Source organism: Aythya marila (assembly GCF_965140915.1).
Source record: "Aythya marila genome assembly, chromosome: 2".
NCBI classification, from domain to species: Eukaryota; Metazoa; Chordata; class Aves; order Anseriformes; family Anatidae; genus Aythya; species Aythya marila.
In genome coordinates, this window is record NC_139043.1 from 114,687,867 (window position 1) to 114,708,889 (window position 21,023).

The 21,023-nt window shown below is 39.9% G+C and overlaps 1 protein-coding gene across 2 annotated transcripts in view; it reads left to right on the top strand.

Annotated features, from left to right (window-relative positions):
- CHST9 (carbohydrate sulfotransferase 9) overlaps window positions 1–19,590 on the top strand; it is a 95,673-nt gene extending 76,083 nt beyond the window's left edge. Inside the window, exons 3-5 of one of the 2 annotated variants that reach the window (XM_082753613.1) lie at window positions 1,811–1,848; window positions 13,250–13,321; window positions 17,752–19,590. In XM_082753613.1, the coding sequence (XP_082609739.1) occupies window positions 1,811–1,848; window positions 13,250–13,321; window positions 17,752–18,849 (1,208 nt within the window). In that variant the 3' untranslated portion in view covers window positions 18,850–19,590. The remainder of the gene's footprint in view (window positions 1–1,810; window positions 1,849–13,249; window positions 13,322–17,751) is intronic. The other variant, XM_082753614.1, reaches the window with a different exon arrangement.
- Window positions 19,591–21,023: the final 1,433 nt, after the last annotated feature.

The window sequence follows — 21,023 nt, forward strand, 5'->3', positions numbered from 1 at the left end:
AAACCACAAGTTTGATTGATAATGCAATTTGCATCTTGAGGCATCACTGGCAATACAATGGCATGAAAGGCTACTCTCACGGAGCACACTTTTCCCTCTGGGCTGACTTTAGAAACTCATTGATGTCACTTCCTTCCTCAGTCAGCAAGTGAATTTTCACTAATTCTCAAGACCAGCTGTCCATGCTGTCAACAGAAAGTTATTAAAATTCCTTTAAAGTGAATCAAAATAGCCTAAAAACAAATGTACTGGGAAACAGGAAAGCATCAGTATTCAAAGTCCACAAACCTTTGAGCAAAATAGTGTTGATCTAACCAGAGATTTCAAATGCTGTGCTTTCCTAGCAACTTGTATATCATTACAGAATGCTAAAAACACATATTCCTTTAATCTTCTATTACCAACAATCTATTTGGTTAAAAATTAGTTACATGATAAAATTCCATTAATTCCAAAGATGATCTCAGTGAACAAGGGAATACATTTTGGAAATTCTCCCCTACATTATAAATTATGTGGGCTTTTTGTGATCTTTTTTTTTCTTTTTGAGGAAAAAAAAAGTTTTTATTTATTTATTAGCAAACAAAAACACAACAGAAGCAGGCAGGAAATAATTATCATAAGAGACAATCTTATAATATAGCCTGAAGTAATTTTCTTTATCTAAATTGTCTATAATGCTTTCCTTGAAAATTGAAGAATTCTCAGCAACCAGTAGGGAAGAACATTTTCCTTTAATTATTAGTGTGTTCTAACATTTGAAATATTTTCTTTTCCTTTTAAAACTCCTATCTTGTGCCACAGACATCAATGCAAAGAAACTCCATTGAAATGGTGTATCATTTCCAGTGCTGAAAGAGGCAACCATCCATGCGAAGCAGAAACAGGCTCCCCTGACAGTTAATAGTGATACTGACAGGTTATAAACGGTGTCCTATCATTATTACTTAAAAAAACACTGTGAGTACATGTAGCCTAGCTGGATAGGTCAGTGCGAAATTCCTGATTTTCCCAGATATGTGTGGATAGTCTCCAGTAGCAAAGGAAGGGTAATTGATACCAGCTGCCCTTTTGACAGATAGTGCATGGGAATGGTAAATGAGGCAAAATTACTGTCCTGTTTGATCTAAAAGGAAAGAGAAGCTTTGAGATGTCATTACTACTAGCGTCCCAGATGGCTCTAGGAAAGCGATGTTCTTTCTAGGCTTTGATCATGTCTTCAGGAGTACGCTGAAGGACGCTACAGAAGAAGGCCAGGATGAGGGAGCGAGACCGTAACTCAACTCACCACTTTGGGGATATTATCAGGATAGAATTTCTCCCTTGAGCCAGCTGGCGCCTAACCTCAGTCATGACACCGGCACGTAATTTTATCTCAGGTTAACAGCAGAAGCTGCTTTTCTTCTCTGATGCTCAAATCCTGAGCTGGATGCTACCAGTCTTTCAGGCACATAATACGTGCAGTAGTACATCTCACAACATTAATTAAGAGCTTCATAGAATGTATTTGAAATTTGTCGCCTTTGTTTTGTATGTTGCAATTCCATGTGGGGTACCAGATTAACAAGATTGGATACCTATCTCAATCTTACTTTTATGGCAGTTTCCTTAAGAGGAGCTTGTTTTTTTTTTTTTTCTTTAACTTTAGAGTTCTGTTTATAAGTTTAAAATCATTTGTTCATGTTAAACACTATTTCTTAATTACAATGTTTGATTTTTTTTTGTTCTTGACTTTACAGTGTTTGTTGTGTGTGTACATTATCATATTCATTAAAATATGTGCAAACTAATTATTTTCTTTCTCTTTCAGCATCTGGAGAAAAATTGCAACAACAGATAACTAATCAGGTATTTTGACACTTCAGTTTTTTGTAACTTAATTTTTCATGTAGAGGAACTGTAGAAATTACAAAGAGGAGAAATTCACAGGACAGGCTAATATTAACTATACTGGTATGAAGGACAACAGATCAGACAATTTCATGGCACTGCAGATATGTCTAATTCACATGAATATCCATCCTTTCGGGTTAAACCTCAGATTTGCCATTTTTAAGCAATTCAGTGCATCTGCTTAGCAATGTGTTGACTGTGAGGACAGAGTCTGTCAATACTTCAATACTTTGTCCACTGGTATCAAACTTTGTAGTACAGAATTATGTTATGATTTTTTTTTTTCCCAAATGAGTGATACTTCTCTTGTTAGCTAGTATTCCTTAAAAAAAAAAAAAAAAAAAAAAAAAAAAAACTGGTATGAAATATGTAACATGTAAATGGTGTCTTTCAGTGTTGTTTAGGTTTTCATTTCTGCTTTGAATTTTCATGAGGCTTCACTAAACTGGGAAAGTGCTCATGGAGGAGTTTTCTATCCTGTCTATTACTGCGTCACTTTGAAGTAATTATTTAGAAAATAGCCTTTATACATTCCTATGCAGTATCTCAGCATCTGGAAAAGTAAATAGGGAATATGCTAAAATAAAATTTCCCTTGACAAGATAGAGAGGAGGAAAGGCATAGTTTGCTTTCCTAAAGAATCCGTCCCTAAAGAATTCCTAAAGAAAGCTCTCCCTGAATGGAAAGACTGGGCTTGTACAGCAGTGGTGTGTTACTCCTCACAGGGTCCTCACACTGAATGCTGTTATCTGGATGGCACATAAATGGGTGTTTGTATGGTTTGTGAGATTTATTTCTAAGTCACTTAAAAAGCAGTCATCATTAGAATGTTTATATTTCAAAAATTTCCCTCCATTAACTAGTCTTCCTTCCAAGCCTTAAGTTGATGCGTGGTGTCATACCTCGCCATTATCTGTGAACTGACCACCTAAATGGGGACTGGCTACCTAAGGCAACTGTGCACAGTCTGAGTCCAACAGCATTCCCCTGTGATGGCACAGCACTGCATGGATGTCACTGTCAGTGATTTTCAGTGCCTTGAGCTGGCACCACTCCTGACCAAGTCAGGCTCTGAAGGTCTGGAAGGTCACAGGAAGCCTGGTCCTGAGATACCAAATAATAACCATTGCTTCGTTCCATCAGAGCTGTTCCCGTTACCTCAAGTAATTGATGAGTAAACATGTTTAGCCCAGAATTTAGCATTTCATTGAGCAAAGAAAAATATTTTTTTCTTTTTTCTTTATAAATAAATGTAAAAATATTCTGAAACTTATTGGAAGTTTTGAGCTTTGGCTGAAAGTTTGTATCCTAAAACAAGCCTAATTAACTTCTATAGACTAAATTACATTTGAAAATTAGCCTGAAATGTCTTGCAAAAACACTTTCGGGATTCCTTGTTGGCCAGAAGGGGGGGCAGTTGTATTTTTAAAACAGCTTGAGGCTACATTGACAGGGATGGCTGACTGGAGATATAATTCTGCACGTTTTCTCTGTGACAGAGACAGCTCAGTGGAGGGTATTGCCCTTCACTAAGGAATGGTGTACTGTGATAAAAACGACATTTGTCATAGTTGCAAAAGGTGGATTTGGTACCATGCTCGGTGTATCTGGTCTGGCTCTTTTCCTGCATGCCATTGCCTTCTCCTCGAACTGCTGACAAGCTCTGTCTCTCTGCTGTTAGCTTAAGAACATGTTTTTCAGTAAAATTTCATTGCTTTCATATGTGGAGGGCATACCCAAATAAAGCTGTGAAAAGCTGATTTGAGGATGAATGGTAGACACTCATTTTAAAATGGATACTAGTGAAGCTGATGATGCCCAATTCTGAACTAGCTTCCTTTGAACCTCCAGAAAATGGAAGACTGTTTTAAATTAGAAATGAATTTCATTTTCAAGTTCACAACTTAGGATGCCATTGCAGAGGCACTGCATGTATGATCTAAAGTAACACTGTTTCAATAAAAAGATTTAAACTGAAGTTGATCCTAATGGAGAACCTCCCCTGGAAGGATTCTGTTTATTCCCAATACTGAACCAGAAATTACCCCTGTAAAACCTGGTAGTCTTCTTTAAGTCAGTGCAACAGCTCTAAGTTAAACTGTCTGCCAGAATTTCAGTGAGGGAAAAGTGGTTCTGCAGAAGATGGATGATGTTACAACTTGACAGGAGCAGGAGTGTGAAGGGGCAAATAGCAGGAAACATCTTGTTGAGAGGTGACTGAAACAGGGAAGGGATGCTTCTTGTCCTACTGATCTTCTGCTAGGTAAACCCCCTACTGTTGGTTGGTGGGGATGTGGGACCTCTGGCATCATAAAGACTGCTGCTTCTTTGCGGTTCTTAGCTCCTTCTAAAATCTAAACAAAGTTTTGTGAAATATAACATAGATATATTACCACAGTAGTATATGCTTCCAAAATCCCTAGTCTACAATTACCACTTTTACCTTCTCTTTTTTGCTTTGATCATGAAGCATTTGCTGGTTTTCCTTGAGCACCCTTTTGTGGTTTGTGTATATGAGTATGCATGTTTGTTTAACAGCAGCGGTCAGCTACCACTCTGCCTGAACAGGGTCATCCAGGCTTTTCAATACCTGTTTTTAGCTACCTTTGCAACTTCAGGGTAAATCCTGGCACTGATCTACAGCCTGATTAGCTGTAGCATAACTACTGCTAAGGGAAATGCAAGGAAACAAGAACAGACCTTGTGCTTCTGTGTAACTGTCTTGGCTAACAAAACATTACAGACTGCCAGTCAAAATGTGTCTGAAGGCAATCCTTTATGTTTCATCCTTGCCACTCAGATGGATCTGTGTTGTGGTCTTAATGCTTACTCCTACATGCGGTTTTGTCCAGTGCTTCCCAGAAGCTTTGAAGGACTATCAAGAATATGCATACTTGCATTTTGAATCTGAATGTCTTTACATGGTCATGAGTTAAAATCCCACCTGTTTGTCTCTTTTTCAGTGAAGTTGCTGACTGGGTCAGGACTCTGGTGGGAATGCTCTGCAATATGTCCCATTGCTTTCGTCCCTGAGGAGCTCTCTCAAAGCAAGCTCTCTTGCAGTGGCATCTCCTTCTCTTAGTCTTTGAGCGTCTCTCTCAGGGAGGATTTCCCTTTCTGCACATGGGGATGGGGAGACACAGTAACACAGAAAGGGCTTTAATGAAGCCCTGCTAGAGCTAGGCTTGAACCACAAGTAACTGTACATTTGCTGAAGTAAAACAGTGAAAGGAAAGTCAAACAAGCCTCTGTTAAATGACAGTGTAATGACCTTTGCTTCCTTCAAGTATCCATGTGGTGTAATAAACTTAAGCCAAGATGAGCAAAAAACTCCACAGTTCAGTTCAAATTCCTTTATTTTCCTTGTGCAGTGCTGTGATCTACGTCAATATGCTCCCCTACCCCTTTCATCTTCTTATACAACCTAGCTATCAAAAGTTCAGTCTGTGTATGCCAGCTTCCAAGCGCTGGTATTTTGAGGTTATCTAATAGGTATGTCCCTTACCCCCATTTTCCCAGTTTGGGGTCATATTCCTCATATCATTCCCAAAAATAAAAAGTTTGAAAATCTTCAAGAAAACTGATGCCTTTAGCCCACCAAACAAATGTAACGCTTTAATATGCTTCACAAAATCACATAATAGTTGAGATTGGAAGGCACCTCTGGAGATCATCTAGTCCAACTCCCATAATTCAAAGCAGGATCAGCAACAGCAGGTTGCCCAGGACCATGTCCAGTTGGGTTTTGAGTGCCTCTAAGAACGCAGACTCCATAGCCTCTCAGGGAACTTCTTTAAGTGTTCAGTAGCCTCAGAGGAAAAGTGTTTTCTTATATTTAAATGCATTTTCCTGTGTTTTGGTCACTGCCTGCTGCCTTGTGTCCTGTAACTACACACAACATAGAGGAGCCTGAATACGTCTTCTTTACTTCTCCTAGCAGGTAATAAGTGATAACTTATCACACAGTGATAAGATGCCCCTAAACCTTCCCTTCTTCAGACTGCGTACTCTAGCTCTCTCAGCCACTCCTTATAGGTCAGATGTTTCAATTCCTTAAATAACTTTGTTGCCCTTTACTGGACTCTTTCCAGTATGTCTCTTTTAAGCTGGGGAGCACAGAGCTGGACACAGCACTCCAGATGTCTCACCAGGGCCAAACAAAGCAAAAGAATCACCTCTCCCAGTCCACTAGTAATGCTCTGCCTAATGCTACCCAGGATGCTGTTGATCTTCTTTGCCATGAAGGCATATCCATCACCAGGACCCCCAGGGTCTTTTCTGAAGCTGCTTCCCAGCTGGCCAGCTCCCAGCTTGAACTGGTGCATGGCATCATGCTTCTTTCCCCAAGAGGTACACTTTTTATTTCCCACTGTTGAATTCCATGAGGTTCTAGATTACCCCCTTCTCAAGTCTGTCGAGGTCGCTCTGAAGAGCAGCACAACCCTCTGGTGATATCTGATAGAAAAATCAGACAGGAAGAGTTGTTCAGGTTTGCCCTGCACATAATGTTTTGTTTCTTCCACGTTGATCACGGTTGCTCCTGATACCATTCTTAGTGCATTCTTAGCAAGGATTAGAGAATGCAAAAGGCTAAGAATAAGGTTGGACACTGAGCACAAGTAATGGAAGAAGTGACATGAGGTTTGAGCAGTGAAACTTAGAAAGGGCTGGGAAGTTCAGTTGCAATCCTGACTGACTCTGAGCTTTTTGTCTGTCCCTTCTCACTCTGTAAAATGGCAAGGTTTTTTAATGTTAACCAGAAATTAGGAATTACAATATTCACATGGGGTAGGCAATTATTATCTTTCCTTGTTTTGCAGACATTGAAAAAATGAAGCATGAAGGTCAAAGGACTTCCTCAAAGCTACAAAATCAAACACTGTGGTTCTGGCCCATGCACCTGCCCTTAACCACAGGACTGTCCTTTCTATTCATTCCTCTGCTTCAGAGAGGGACTGTGGTTAACTAGTTAGTGTTTGGATGGTGCACTTATCATTTGTAACAATAATGGCATGCATACCAAGAGGACTGCTAGACCAAAAAACTTCCACAGAATAAACAGTATTTTCTCTTACCTGTGATAAACAAGAGCTATTCTCCTCCTGTGAAAATAAGATGTTACATTCCACTTAGTATGAAGGAGCCTGCAGCAGATAATTCCATTTGTAAATTCACACCCTATTTATTCCGTGGTAATTCATGAATGTAATCAATTCTCAAGTATAATATTTTTTTGTAAAATTGAACACATAAATTTGTTTAAAAGTATATGAATGTAGGCAAACACAGATTTGAGATATTTGCCGACCTAGAATGCAATGTACATTCATATTTATTTTTTATTTACCAATAAAGTCATCTAATTTGAATGAAATGCTAATTGTGATTGAGGGGAAAATGCTTTGAGACCTCTAGAGATCTTACTGTCTTTTCCAAAGCAATTTGGGGGAAATTGAATTCTTCATGCCTGAATATACATTAATATTCTTCTGAACCTAGTTTCATTTGAAACTTTTCTTACTATTTCTAAAAGAGTTTCTAAAAGAGCAAGATGTCTTGTTTATTCTGGAAGATAAGTGTGTTTATCTGCAGACAAGATGGAAATGGATTCAGTTTACCAGCAAAAAATCCCTATGGATCTTACCACAGCCACTAATGTAAGAAATATTGCCGTGGATGCAGAGGCTCAACATTACATTACAGGCCTCTCTTTTCCAAAGGGATTTTTTTTTATTATTTTTATTTTTAGAGGTGGGCGGGGAGTACATTTATTTATTTGTCTTAATTTTTATGTGTCTGTGGATGTAAATGCTGTTGATTCCCAGGCAAGACCTGTCTAGTCATACTGCCAGGTCATCTCCTTGTCAGTCCTCCTGTGATAATGTTTGAGACCAAGGCCAATTTTAGACAACTTCAACATGGTCACAAAAGGAAATCAGCGGTGTGAAGGTGGGCTAGCTAGTCAGAAGGGAAATTTTGACCTTGCTGGGGGAAATGCAGAAGGTCACATCCCAGTTCTGTGTCCATTTCAGGAGAGGGCAAAGGGTTGGCCAGCAAAGAATGCAGGTGGTGAGCCACCACATTCACGTTGACCACTGCCATTGGTTGGATACAGGCAGGAACTGGAAGTGCTGTCCTGGGAGAGGATAGGGAAATACCACTGAAAACCCTACAGAACTAGGCCATCACTTGTCTTGCTGCCTGGAAGAATGGCTTGTTGAACAGCTTGCTTGTATCTTAATTTCTGTAGATGAAGTAATTCCTTTAAGTAATTGGCTGAGAGGATTTGGTACCCTACTCAAATTCCTTTGGGTTTACAATCACGTTGTTTCACAATATAAGCCATTCTCTTTGCCACATTTTTATCCCAGGTATCCTAATGGGCATCCAGACTCCACATTTGGCTACTCAGAACAAACATCTAAGCAACCATTTAATAGCTATTATCTTCACTGTAGTTCGTGAGGGCAGGTTAGGAAGGAAACTGAAGTACTGAAATTCAACCCAAGTCCAGGTCCGTGATAGCCTCTGCTCATTTGTCATCTCCCAGTGGAGGCAGCTGAGCCCTGTAGTCTTGTTCCTCTGTGGGTGCAGATGTGTCACAGTGTTGGCAAGGCTAAACCAACCTTGTCACTTCTTATCTTGGTGTGGTGGGAACCCACAAATGGCCATTTTTCTGGGAAGGCTCATGCCTGTCAGGTTGGGCTGCATAAGGCACAGGTATGCTGAGAGATCTTAAAATGGCATTGGGATATCTGGGAAAACTGAGTCAGTGATTCCCTGAGATAAAGTCCATGGTTTATTTTCTTCTTCTGCCACAGGAGATTCAAGACTACAACTTCTGCTGCCTCTAAGATCTGTGTTGTATCCTGCAGAATTAAACTAGGGAGAGAGGCTCACCCACCTCATCATTACAGCACTCCCTGGAGACAGGGTTTCAGTCCAAGCTTGTATATTTGACTGATCTCCAGAGGTAATGCCCAGGAGTTAGATCACTCACTGGGGGGAATAGATAGTGAATCTCCTCATGGAGATGGTGCCAAGGGAAACCAGGTTTCCCTGGTGCATGGTGGATACTGGTCAACAAGAACCAAGATATGGTCCCTAATTCCTCTGGATAAGAAGATGTTGGTGTCTAGCCTCTGGTGTCAGCCCTCTTCTTTAGGGAGGAAAATTAGGGAAGAAAATAGATGTTGCTTCAAATATGAAGTGTACTTAAGAATGCCTGTCTGGCTTAAAATAATTATTTATTTTCCTCTTCATAAAATGACTGTGTATATGAATTTCCATGTACTTGGAAATAACGATTTTGAGAATTGCATGTCAACAAAATAAACTGTTTAGATTATTTGATTTGAAACTTCTGTGCTTTAAGTTATGAGAAAGTAGGCACACTGACATTGTTTAATGAACTCAAATAAGAAACAATATGTAATATTTTGAGATTACCTGTCATTTTCAGGTTTAAACTTCCTACATGCAAATAGTAAACCTACCAGTCAGTGGAACACAAGAGTCTTTTGTCTAATGTTCTCCTTCATAAAACAAGTATAATCTTAGTTTGAGTCTGTTGTGAATTTCAGGTTGTTTAAGCTGCTTTACTATGACATTGCTCTGTACAGATATCAGTGAGTGCTGAGTGAAGATTTCTGATTACTGATTGAAGTGGCTGACATAGGCTCTATTACGAGTCTGCACAGGAGGAGGACTGAGCTCAGAAATAAGTACTGATGGAACACACTGGGCTACCTATTCCCGAAATGAGTGTGACTGTACAGGAATGAGGCAGGGCTAAAGATGACCAAGCTTAAATGGTCTGTGATCTGAAATTTGCCTTTAACTAGCAGACCATTTTAGTGAAACATCTAGAGACAAACACGGTGTGCAAACTGGATGCAGTCTCTTTCCAACCACAAGCTGTCCGGGCTGTAATGTCTCTGTGCTTGCTTACAAGTCTGTAAAGTTACACTGGGAAGAACCAGCCCCATGAAATTGTTGCCAGAAAGTCAGAGTAGTAGCATCGACATAGCACGATACAGAAGCCAATTTATCACCACTATTGATCAACCTTGACAGTGGTTTCTTTATTAGTAACAAGGGTGGGTGCTTATTTTTGTCTTCAACACTTGATTGCAGCTGTCTTGGTGAATCTTTAATCTGTCACACAAACTTACATGGCTTTGTTAGTTTCTGATAACCATGGCATTTTAATTGGGACTTTTTTGTTTTTATTAACTGTGCCTTGATCTTTATTATCCATCCCATTTTGAGCATGTTTTAGAGAACCCACATGTTTTGACTGTGAGGGTGGAAACAGGAGGGAATTAATTCCAGATTTGAACAAGAATTGGCAAGTAAAATTAGAGATTAATTTCCTTCATCCAAGCTGCTGACCATATGAATCAGCTTGCTGGAGTGGCTGGTGCAGACTGTCTTGCCTCATTACCATGGGTGACTTAGTACTTTCTGTACTTGGAGACATGAGACACAGAGAGGAGGGGAGCCCAATGCAAAGCCTTCAGTATTGTATCTGTGAGGGTTCTGAGCACAGACAAATGTGTTCCTCCTGTTCCCTTACTAAATGGGGACAGGGCTACTACTATGGTCTTGATAATGTTGCTGTTCATCTTACCCTGTTGGGCCTCTTCGCTTTCCCAATGACCCATGGGTATGAGTTGTTCTCCAAAACCAGCTCTGTACTGGTGCTGTTCTTTAAGATTTTTCCACATCACCTCATTCCTTGACACTGGGCCATGCCACATCAAAAAAAAAAAAAAAAAAAAAAAAGAGAGAGAGAGAAGAGGAAAAAAAAGTCTTTCCCTCTTCCCTTTTCTTCCTCACTCATTTTGTCTGTGCCCTTGCCACAACTCTGAGTCAGCCTGCAGTGAGATGCCTAACTTTCTGCTAATAGATTCAAGGGGCAATAGTCACCAATTCACAAAACTGTTTTGAAAAGCAGCACCCAAAATGGCTGGTATCTGTTAACAAACTTATTTTCAGTATTTCTTTCTTACTGTGATAAGTTGTTCTTGTTTGTATCTGACTTTGTGTTCACAAGTACCTCCCTTAAACCTAATTGCATTTCAACTACAAAATACAAAGTTTGCTTCTTCGTTAGTCTCTTCAGGAAGCTCTGATCACCTCACGTACTCATTTCTGTTTTCTCCTTTCCCCAAAACTCATTTAGTAATCTTAAAGGTGATTGGTACAAGTACGTATGTTTTAGGGATACACATAACATAGGAAAATGTTCTGTCTATTAAATTTTTGCCTGTCAGGCTTGTGACTGATGACTCCATGTAAGAAATAATCCTAGAACTTAATCCAGATGAAGCATTAAGATTGCTGCTATTTTGTGACCTTTTGAGAACTGCAGGGACAGAAAGAACTATGAAAGTCCAAAGCACAATCGTTTCATTCTTCCTCTTTCCTAATGGAATTGTGTATAAACCACAAAGTGACATTATACATGTCTGACAGAAGGACTTCCACTGAACTTGCAGTGTTCACAACGAATACATATATCACCTGTGGCTCATGAGGAATGCAGCAGTGATGATTTGCCTGGAATAAATTAGATAAGCCATAAATTCATTACTTTGCTGGGAGAGGAGTTACTGGTGCCTGTCTCTGGAGTAGCTGTTCTAAGCACAAGTGATGAATCAAGAGGTTTATCTGTAGTGCACAGAAGGCAAAGCATGTCATCAGCATCTCACGTCACTTGTGGCCAGCCTGGGTAGTTTCTCCAGTGGGAGCTCCTGTAGGGTTTTTCTTCACTCAGCAATGTTAAACTATGTAGTTTCTATGCTATGAGAAAGTTGTGGGCATATTTACTGGTTAGGTGGGGTAGCACTGCAGTAGAGGAGTCTGGCCATTATGAATTATGCTTTGTAAATGCTCTTTTAACATAAGTTAAGGATATTCCATTCTTTTAGCAGGCTTAAGAAAACTTGCACATTCATGTATAAGTATAGTTCTACAAGTTTTTACACTTAAAGTGAGTTATTAACAGCTGCAGGCTTCACTGGCATGCTGGAGATGGAGTCATGCAAAATTTTCATCATATTTCAACTACATAACAATTCTGAATCATCTACCACAATCATGGACCTCTACTGAAGAAATCCTCTTAACTGTACCCAATTATGTGGAAAACTTGGTATTTTAAGCAATAAAAATATATATATATTACCTTTTCAAAGACTCACACCCACCTACAATGCGAGTAAGAGGACGTTTCTTTTAAAGTCCTTTAGTATTGAAGCTGCCTGCATCTAAAGACCTAAATTAAGAGACTGATCTCCCTGTGTGAGTCAGAAAATGAATCAAAAAATGAGCCGTGTCTCTCTTTCTGGGTTTATTTTCTATGGAGGGATCGTAGAGAAACAACTAAGGGTCTGAAATTAGATGGTCATTATAATACATGTATAATCCCCACATAAGAGGCACCATAAAGAAATGTACAGTGAAATAAAATATTTAATGCTCTTAGTCCATGCTGAACTTTGACAGTGCCCGAGCATATCTAGTAACAAAGGACTGTGATGTAAGCAGAGATATGGTATGTACTCCAAGCATGTACTTAATACTCCTCTCACCTCATCTTTAGGGGGGAGGAGGCAGGCTTTGTTTCTCATGGGTAAATTTCTGTGAGTATGTACTGTAGAACCCCTGCCTGGGGTGGATCAGAAAACACAAATGCTCTGTCCTCCTAAACAATTGCTTTTCATAAATTTCATCAGAAAAACAAAAAAAAAAACAAAAAAAAACAAAAAAAAACAAAAAAAAAAAGCAACTTGTAACCTGCTTTTGTCTTAAGGAATGGAGATTTTATCATCTTGGAATATTTATGTGTTTGCAGAGCACCCATATTAGCTGTGCAGTATAATACTGCCAAGAGAGTCCTGAGGGCACTCAAATCTGCAGCAGCCAAGTGTAAACCACAGTGGAAAGCAAAGTACAGTGTGCTCCCAGGTGATTTGTGCCATTGCTCCTGAGAAGCATCTTAAAGGACTATTTTAGCAAGCATGTGTTAGGACAGAAGAGATATTTACTAGATGTTGAGAACCTATACATTAAGAATGCCCACAACATAGGTATTTAGTAGCACAGAAAAGCACAATAGAATAGACTATTTCATTCCTCCTTTATTCTCTGTCCTAAGTTTTTTGTTGGTCTCACTTAATTTTATAATTCCTGTTAGTAAAAATGAAGATCCAGCAGTAAAACGTTTAGGAAACAGCACTGTCTGCACTGTAGGCCATTAGATCTTGGTAAATCTGCTCTGGAATATCATCCTTTACAATACATGTTTTTTTTTGTTGTTTTTTCTTTTTTTTTTTTTTTTCGATGGCAGGATGCTGTAATTGCAAACTGTCTAGATGAGATCCCACCAGTGCATTGTAAAACTACCACAAAGCGTAATTGGGTGAGTCTTAACCATTCTTAACAGTAGTCATTCTCTTCTAACCCCATGATTTGTGAAGGTATTAAAGGAAAGGACAGCTTCAACATGCGTAAAAGAAGGCATTGGTATTGGCTAGTGATTTTTACAGGAAGAAGGAATTCTTGTGTGGATGGGGGAGGAGCAGGGAATCTCCAGCAATAAAAGTGGCAGAAAAAATCCATGAACTCATTAATGACCTCAGAAATGCCTTTTGTTTCAGCTGGATTGTCTGCCAGTATTCAAATGCTAAACTAACACTGTGTTAAATTCCTTTTTTCTTTATATTTAAACTAATTTTTAAATCTCTCTTCTGATCTTGTCTAGCTAAAGGGAGACAGAGGTTATATGCATACTCTTCTAAATTAGACTCTTGGCCATTTCTTAATTTTCTTTCAAATGTGTGCATGCAAATGAAGAACAAGGCACTCTGCATAATTACTGGCAAGGGTGCAACACTTCACTGGCTTCTAATTCTTGGATGAAATGTGCACAGCCTGCTACACAGGTTGTCAGCATGTCTCAAGGACAGACTTGCTTCTGTCCAAGGTGACCATCGAGTTTTTCTCCTATGCCAGGCAGGTGGTTCACAAAATAGCTGCTCCTTAGAAAAACATAGATGGCCATCCCTGTGTTTGGACACTTGTCTGAAAGAGTTTGGTAAGACCATTTGCATGGAAAGGTCTAGATCCAGTAACTGCTACAGGATTATCTGCTTGCTGCCTGTTGTTGGTGTATGTTCAGGCATGTTCCAAAATGATGGTGCTCAGCAGCAGCTCGTGGACTGAACTGTTAGGAATGGAGGTATAATGGCCACATGTTGTGTTTTTGTTGCTGTTGTGTTTTTTTTTTTTTTTTTTTGTTTTTGCTGTTGTTGTTTTTTATTTGGTTTTTAATTGTTATTGGTTTTGCAAGTCTCTAGTCTTCCCATTCCTGATTCAAAATAAATAAATAAATAAATAAATATAAAAATAAAACAGTCACCATGTCGTGGAGATGTTCAGATCTTTAACATGTCATAAAACAGGCACTGAAAAAATCATTGGCACCAAGAGGAAGCCAAAGACACCTAGTTTTGAGTAAGGCTAGAATCATAAAATATTAAAGTCCTTTCACAGCATGTGGCTTTCAGCTCTCTCACCCACGTAAGAGCAGTAGCAATTAAATATGCCAGACTGCTAGGCAATTTTGTTTGAGAAATATGTCACTACTTATTCGACAATTAGTTAAACAGTTAGTTTCTCAAGAAAACTTTCTAGTTAAATGTCTCTCATCAAATACAAAGCCTGATTCATCCCTTCATTATTCTTACCTTCATTAGCTACTAGTGTCATTACGTAGGCAGGTGTATAGGCAGGTTTGGTAATTTTTATTTATCCATTTATTTTAGTTGGAATACTACTGTGGCAATATGACAGCCATTTATGTCTTTGAAAATTATCTCTATCTGTTCCCATTCTTAGAAGGAGCAAGTTACAGCCAGCATTTACTGCAAGCACACTATCCCTTGTGGAGCTTATAATAACATTTATTAGCCATTACTGTTGTATTCACTACGGGATATGTATCTCAATGAGAAGGGGAAGTGGAGAGGGGAAGCAACTAATAGTATTTTACATATTTAGATAATTTTTTTTTGTCCTCAGAACTTCCCGTGTCATTGTTTTTCCCCTAGGTCTTTTTTTTTCCCCCTTTCTGTTTGGGGCTTTTTTTTTTTTTTTTTTTTTTTTTTTTTCTCCCTGATAGATTCTTTCTTCTTTTGCCTCGTCTTGCTTGGAGGGAACCCCTTTCAAGTAACTCCCACTGTGCATATGTTGTTCCTTTAGGGTGTTACCTGAGATTTCTCTGAATAGTTCTGCCCATCCTTTTCTGAAGTCTTTTAATCCCATGAAAAATCCTTCAGTAGTGGTTCCTACAGCTGCAGTCATGGTTTCTGAGACTGAAATGCAGTCCTCTTCTGGTATCTCCTCCAGTTATCCTCTGAGGTTGGTCCTGTATCCCAGGTGAACTGTTTGAAATGGAATAAAATCAAGACCACACACATTTCAGTCTTTCCTCTTTCATGCTCTCCTGGTGGAACCAAGGCATCTTCCACTGGTTCAGGATGGCAGACTGAATTCAGGAAGTGTATGGCTCTGAAGTGCCTGGCTCATTTTTGAAGCTTTAATTACAAATTCAGATAGTTAAGCATCTTTTCCCTGAAATATCTCCTGAAATACATTATTAAATTTAAATTACATACCAGATGAAGTTATGAGGTACTACTGCCCTCTCCTGAATTTTATCTGGATTGGGTACACCATTCCAGCCACATATCTCTAGGAACTGTGTTCTATATTGTAAAATTCCCTAGATCCACATGGGTGAATTTAAGATGTTGGTTACTTGGTTCCTACCTCTGTTAGGAAACTTGTATTGTGTGCTCGATTTCTCTGTATCCCGTATTTTTCGTTTTCAGATTTTAAAGGGCTTCATTTTAAGGTTCAAACGTTCAATTAATTTGTAAGTCTGTGGTTCTGCAGTAGCATTTGTAAGTTGCCATTACTGTGCTGCTAAAATTCCCATTAGACTCATAGGCATCTCCTGTTTTACTACTAGCACTACCTTCTGTTATTATACACTTACCATTCTTCTGAAGTCTTTCCATCCTAAAGCAGAAGGGATAAATCTCTAGGCACATGTGTTTCTTCTGTTTAAAATAATTAAATATTAGAAAACAAAACTAAAAAATAGATGATATTAGAAAAACAGACCAGGCCAAATTGAAAAATTCAATTATCCTTTTGTAGTTCTCAAAACAGCAACATACACTCTCTCTTAGATATATAAGTCCTGCATGGACTTATAAAAAGGACTTAAAAGTCCTTTTTTATTTGCTTTCACCAGTGCTAAAATGATTTTACTCAGTTCAATAAAAGCAAAGACCTGATAGTCAGTGGTTTTTGGCAGTACTGAATGGCCTGATCACCTGGGTTTGTTTTTGTCACTGGAAATTACTACACAGCAAGATAGGCTAACTTTTCTTGGAACTGCTTGTTTTTCTGTAGGCTTTATTTCAAACTGGAATTGAAGTTGTGTTCTCTGCGTTACCATTTTTTGCATTATTCCTCTAAATTTTTAACAGCCTTATTTATTTGAGTCAGCCTATGAACTTTCCCATCATCCCAAATACACACTTAGGGTCTGCCAGTCCACAGATCAACTTTCCAGTAAATGTTTAATCAGTTTATTGCAAAAGAATCTTTTTGTACAGGTTTCCAAAAAAGTTAGATGTAAGATGTACACAGTTCATGTATGGGTGTCCATACACATGTGTACAGCCACGTGTTTGGCTACCACAAGATGTTTAAAAAATGTTTAAAAAACTATTGAGCAGTATCCCCTCTCTGCAGAACTGTAGTAAAAATAGTAGGTATATAAATGTCCCAAGGCTGCAGACTTGCCTGCTGAAAGAACAAAAGCTATACAAGCCTTAGTAGACACAGCAGAATCCACTCAAGAACGCGAGAGCAGAAATAATTAAACTGCAAGAAGATGTTCAGTCAGCTTGCATGATAATTTGGAGAATTTGCCCACAAAACACAGGTCTGAGCTTTGCCATTTCTACAGCTCATGGCCTGCACAGAAACTGGATATTAGAAGAGATGTTTGAGAGGAAAGTCTCATCTTTTCACATTCTTTGCAGTGTGTCTAGTTAGTTGATGTCATTAATGTTGATGTTTAAATAAGTCAGATGCAATAAGCACTAAAAGCACCTATTTTGCCTTATTGGCTGTGAAAGCAGCTAGCTCAGGTGTAGACAAATTTGTATGGCAAATTATCTTATGTTCATGCAACCCAGTGCATGCCACTTCCATGATCTACCCATACAGGGAAAGGAAGAGGATGTTTTTGGAAGAGGGATTTTGTCTGTCCCTACACCGCACTCAAACCTATCCTCCTCCAACTATTTAGGAGCCCTAGTTTGGTCCTGGGGAGCAAGTGGTCCTGGAGCCACTGGGGCACAAGAAGACTGCTCCAGCACCCAGGATATGTGCCAGCAGCGAGCTCAGGTGTGCCATGCACTTTGGAAAGCTGTTGGCAATGTTAAATTCGACCAGTGCTGTCATGAAGGGAAAATGTAATAGGCAGAGAAAAGCACCTGGCCACCCCTACCTGGACTATCAGTCTCCCTGCGTGAATGTCTTCTGCTTTCGTAAAAGTTTTGGTATAAGCTATTTATTTTTGTAGGAAGACGTACTGTGCACTGTCAGGAAAGCCTCAGAAGCATGTATTTCAGTAATTAGCCCAGCTAGTTGCTAAACTAGCTGTATTGATCAACTGGTTTGAAAGGATTTGTGGTACTGATTGCGATGTGAATGGGCTTGGCTGTACTGTTGCTGCATTGTAAACTCTGTTTCTTTCAATGTTTGCAGGATTTCACACTCCCACCTCCGGGGACACAGAGGAAAGTGGTGCAAAGCGGGCACGTTCCTCCTGGCCGCAGTAGGCAGGAGATGGCCATCTCGGGCAGCAGGCACTGGCAGGGGAAGGCCGACCCTTTTGGTGCAGTAGCTGTCTCCTTGGTGAGCAGACTGTCCGATCAGCAGAAGATCAGTGAGCCACCTCTCAGCCAGTTCAGAGAACTGTATTTACCCCTCACACTGCGCCCTCTGAACAAGACTTTGGTCAAGGGCGATGAGTGGAAGGATGTGGGTAGCACCCAGGAAAAGCGCAGGTCCTTCCTGTATGAATTCTGCCAGAAATACAACAGCAGGAAGAAGCTGCGGACACACCTCGTGCACATGGTGTCACGAATTTATGTGGAAGACAGGCACAAGGTCCTGTACTGCGAAGTGCCTAAAGCAGGCTGCTCCAATTGGAAAAGGGTCCTCATGGTGCTCAATGGACTCGCCACTTCCACGCGCAACATTTCCCATGATGATGTGCACTACGGAAAGCATTTAAGGAAACTGGACAGTTATGACTTAAAAGGGATATACACACGTTTGAACACGTACACCAAGACTATATTTGTACGTGATCCTTTGGAAAGACTTGTATCTGCCTTCAGGGATAAGTTTGAACATCCAAACAGCTATTACCATCCCGTATTTGGGAAGGCAATAATTAAGAAGTATAGACATAATGCAGATGAAGAGGCATTGAAAACTGGATCAGGAGTTAAGTTCAAGGAGTTTATCCAGTACCTGTTAGATTCCCATCGTCCAGTAGGAATGGACATTCACTGGGAGCAGGTCAGTAAGCTCTGCTATCCCTGCCTCATCAACTATGATTTCATAGGAAAGTTTGAAACCCTGGAAGAAGATGCCAATTACTTTTTGCAGCTGGTAGGTGCTCCAGCTGAGCTAAAATTTCCAAAATTCAAAGATAGACATTCCTCTGATGAAAGAACAAGTGCAGAGGTAGTGAGGCAGTACTTAAAGGAGTTGTCTAAGGAGGAAAGACAGCTGACCTATGACTTCTATTACTTGGATTACTTAATGTTCAATTATACATCACCGATTGTATAGCACCAGAATAGCTTCAGGCTTCTATTAGATATTTATCATTTTGGGATTCAGAACAACTACTTTGATATTACCTCTAAAAGGAAACAAAGTAACTGCTAAGTGGAGTTGTCTTGACTTACTGGAGGTTTTGTAAACTAGAGTGACATCAATTGACATAAAGTTATAGGAAAATGCACAAAAAAAGACCTGTAAACAGCATAAATTGCACTAAAATGCCTGAAAAAGCTGCTTTTACCATTACAGATTATATTGTGGAAGCGGTAATGCAGCCAGCTGTTGCATTATCCTACCTAATGTTCTTTTAATGGTTTAAGAAAAAAGCATTCAGAATAGCATGATATTTTTGGTGTGTCTGCTTTAGAAATTGTTTTTGAAACTATTTTTTGAAAGTATTTTTTACTTTCTGTTGCTTATTAATAAAGAAGCATTGGCTAATTTTCTAAAACGTTTGCAGTGTTCTCAATTGTAAGAGTTGTTTTTTGGATTACCATTAGACTGTAGCTGTTTTTAGACCTGACTGTTTGTTTTACTGAAGGATGGTTTTGAATACAAATGCATAACGCTACAGATAACACAGCAGCTCAACTTTTCAGTACAGTAAGTTTGGGTGAGCCCTCCATCTAAAGACATAGTCCACTACGCCTTTTTGACTGATGTACTGTAAAAAACACACATGAGCCTCCTTTCAGAGAAATGAAATGTACATTAAAATTAACATTTTAATTTTACTCTGGAGTCAACTTCATGATGCATACCCTGGTCCCAGTGTTCAAGATAGTATTCATTTTTAGTGGTGAGGCAAAGTCTTAGGGTGGTGGCTGTGGGACATTATAATATCTGTACCAAGAAGCAACTTCATTGCTGCTGCTGTGGCTGCTCTTGGTCTGCCAGCATCCGATCATCTGTCCAAGTCCCAGCAATTTGTTGCACGGAAAGTGCATATGCCTATCACCTACTAGTCCCATGGGCTGCTTTTTGACCCAAGCTTCCTGAAGTCACCATTTTGCTGTTCTTCGTGCCTTGTCAACACCTAGCAAACCCCAGGGGCAGGATGGATGCTGCAGTGTTAAATGGTGGATGTGTACTGGTGGTTAGCTCTAGAGGCAGTTGTGTCCAGCATCCCACAGTCTTGGTTATAAAATGTAATCTTCTCTCTTCCTCCTCTCTCCTCCCTTAAGTGCTGTGTGACCAACACATGTGGTCATTCCTGCAGTCCACAGCTGCATTCAATACGGCCAAGATGTCCCAGGAGGAGGAGGAGAAGTCTCCTTCCAAATGGAGAATAAATAAATAAATAAATAAATAAATAAATAAATAATAGAATAGACACCTATTGTTTGTTTCCTGGAGTGATTTGGAACATTTTGCCCCATCATCTTCATATAGCAAACTGTAGAAGAAAAGGAAGCAGTTTGGCAGGAAACAAGAAGGTGAAATGTCCTTTTCCTCTGTTCCCAAAAACTGTTCATGGTCAGAACTGTTGTTGTCTTTTCCCTCATCTTGTGCAAACGTATGGCTTCAGTCCTTCTGCAGAAGTAACAGTGGGTCCCTGCTGACACACAGGGAGAGAGACCATTTCCTACATAACTCCCACTGCTTGTTTCTGCCTCAATTTCCTTCTCCGAAGAGCAGGAAAGCCACTTACAGCTTACACAGTGCTGGTGCATAGCCCCAGGCTCTTCCCATCTCTCCCTGTGGCAGGATGAGCATGCTCTGAGGAGGGAAGGTAGAAGCAGGCTGGGCAGCCAGAGGCAGAGGTGGTGCTGTATGGGGCTACCAGCACCTGCAGCAAAGCCATCCCATTCCCTGGGGCTGTGGAGCAAACCGTGAGGCTTGGAGAAGTACAGGTGTTCAGCACCAGTGAGGAGCTCCATGGTAGGTAAACGTGCACGGTGTTACTTGTGAGAGCTGTTGTGCTCAGATGGACCCACAGATGTTAACACCAGAAGTGTTTTGGACAGGATATCTGACCAAAGGACTGCCCTAATGCATGTCTTTCCTCAGGTGAGTAATGTGTCCCTAAATCTCCCCCTTTACACTCAAGATGGTGTCTTATTCCACCTTCCCCCATAGAAATCCCTCTGGTTTTTCTGTATGGCTGAGGGCTCGGCCCAAGGGCCCCATGCTGGAAAGGCAGTTCCTTGCCAGGCTGATATGCTGGGCATCATTATGCT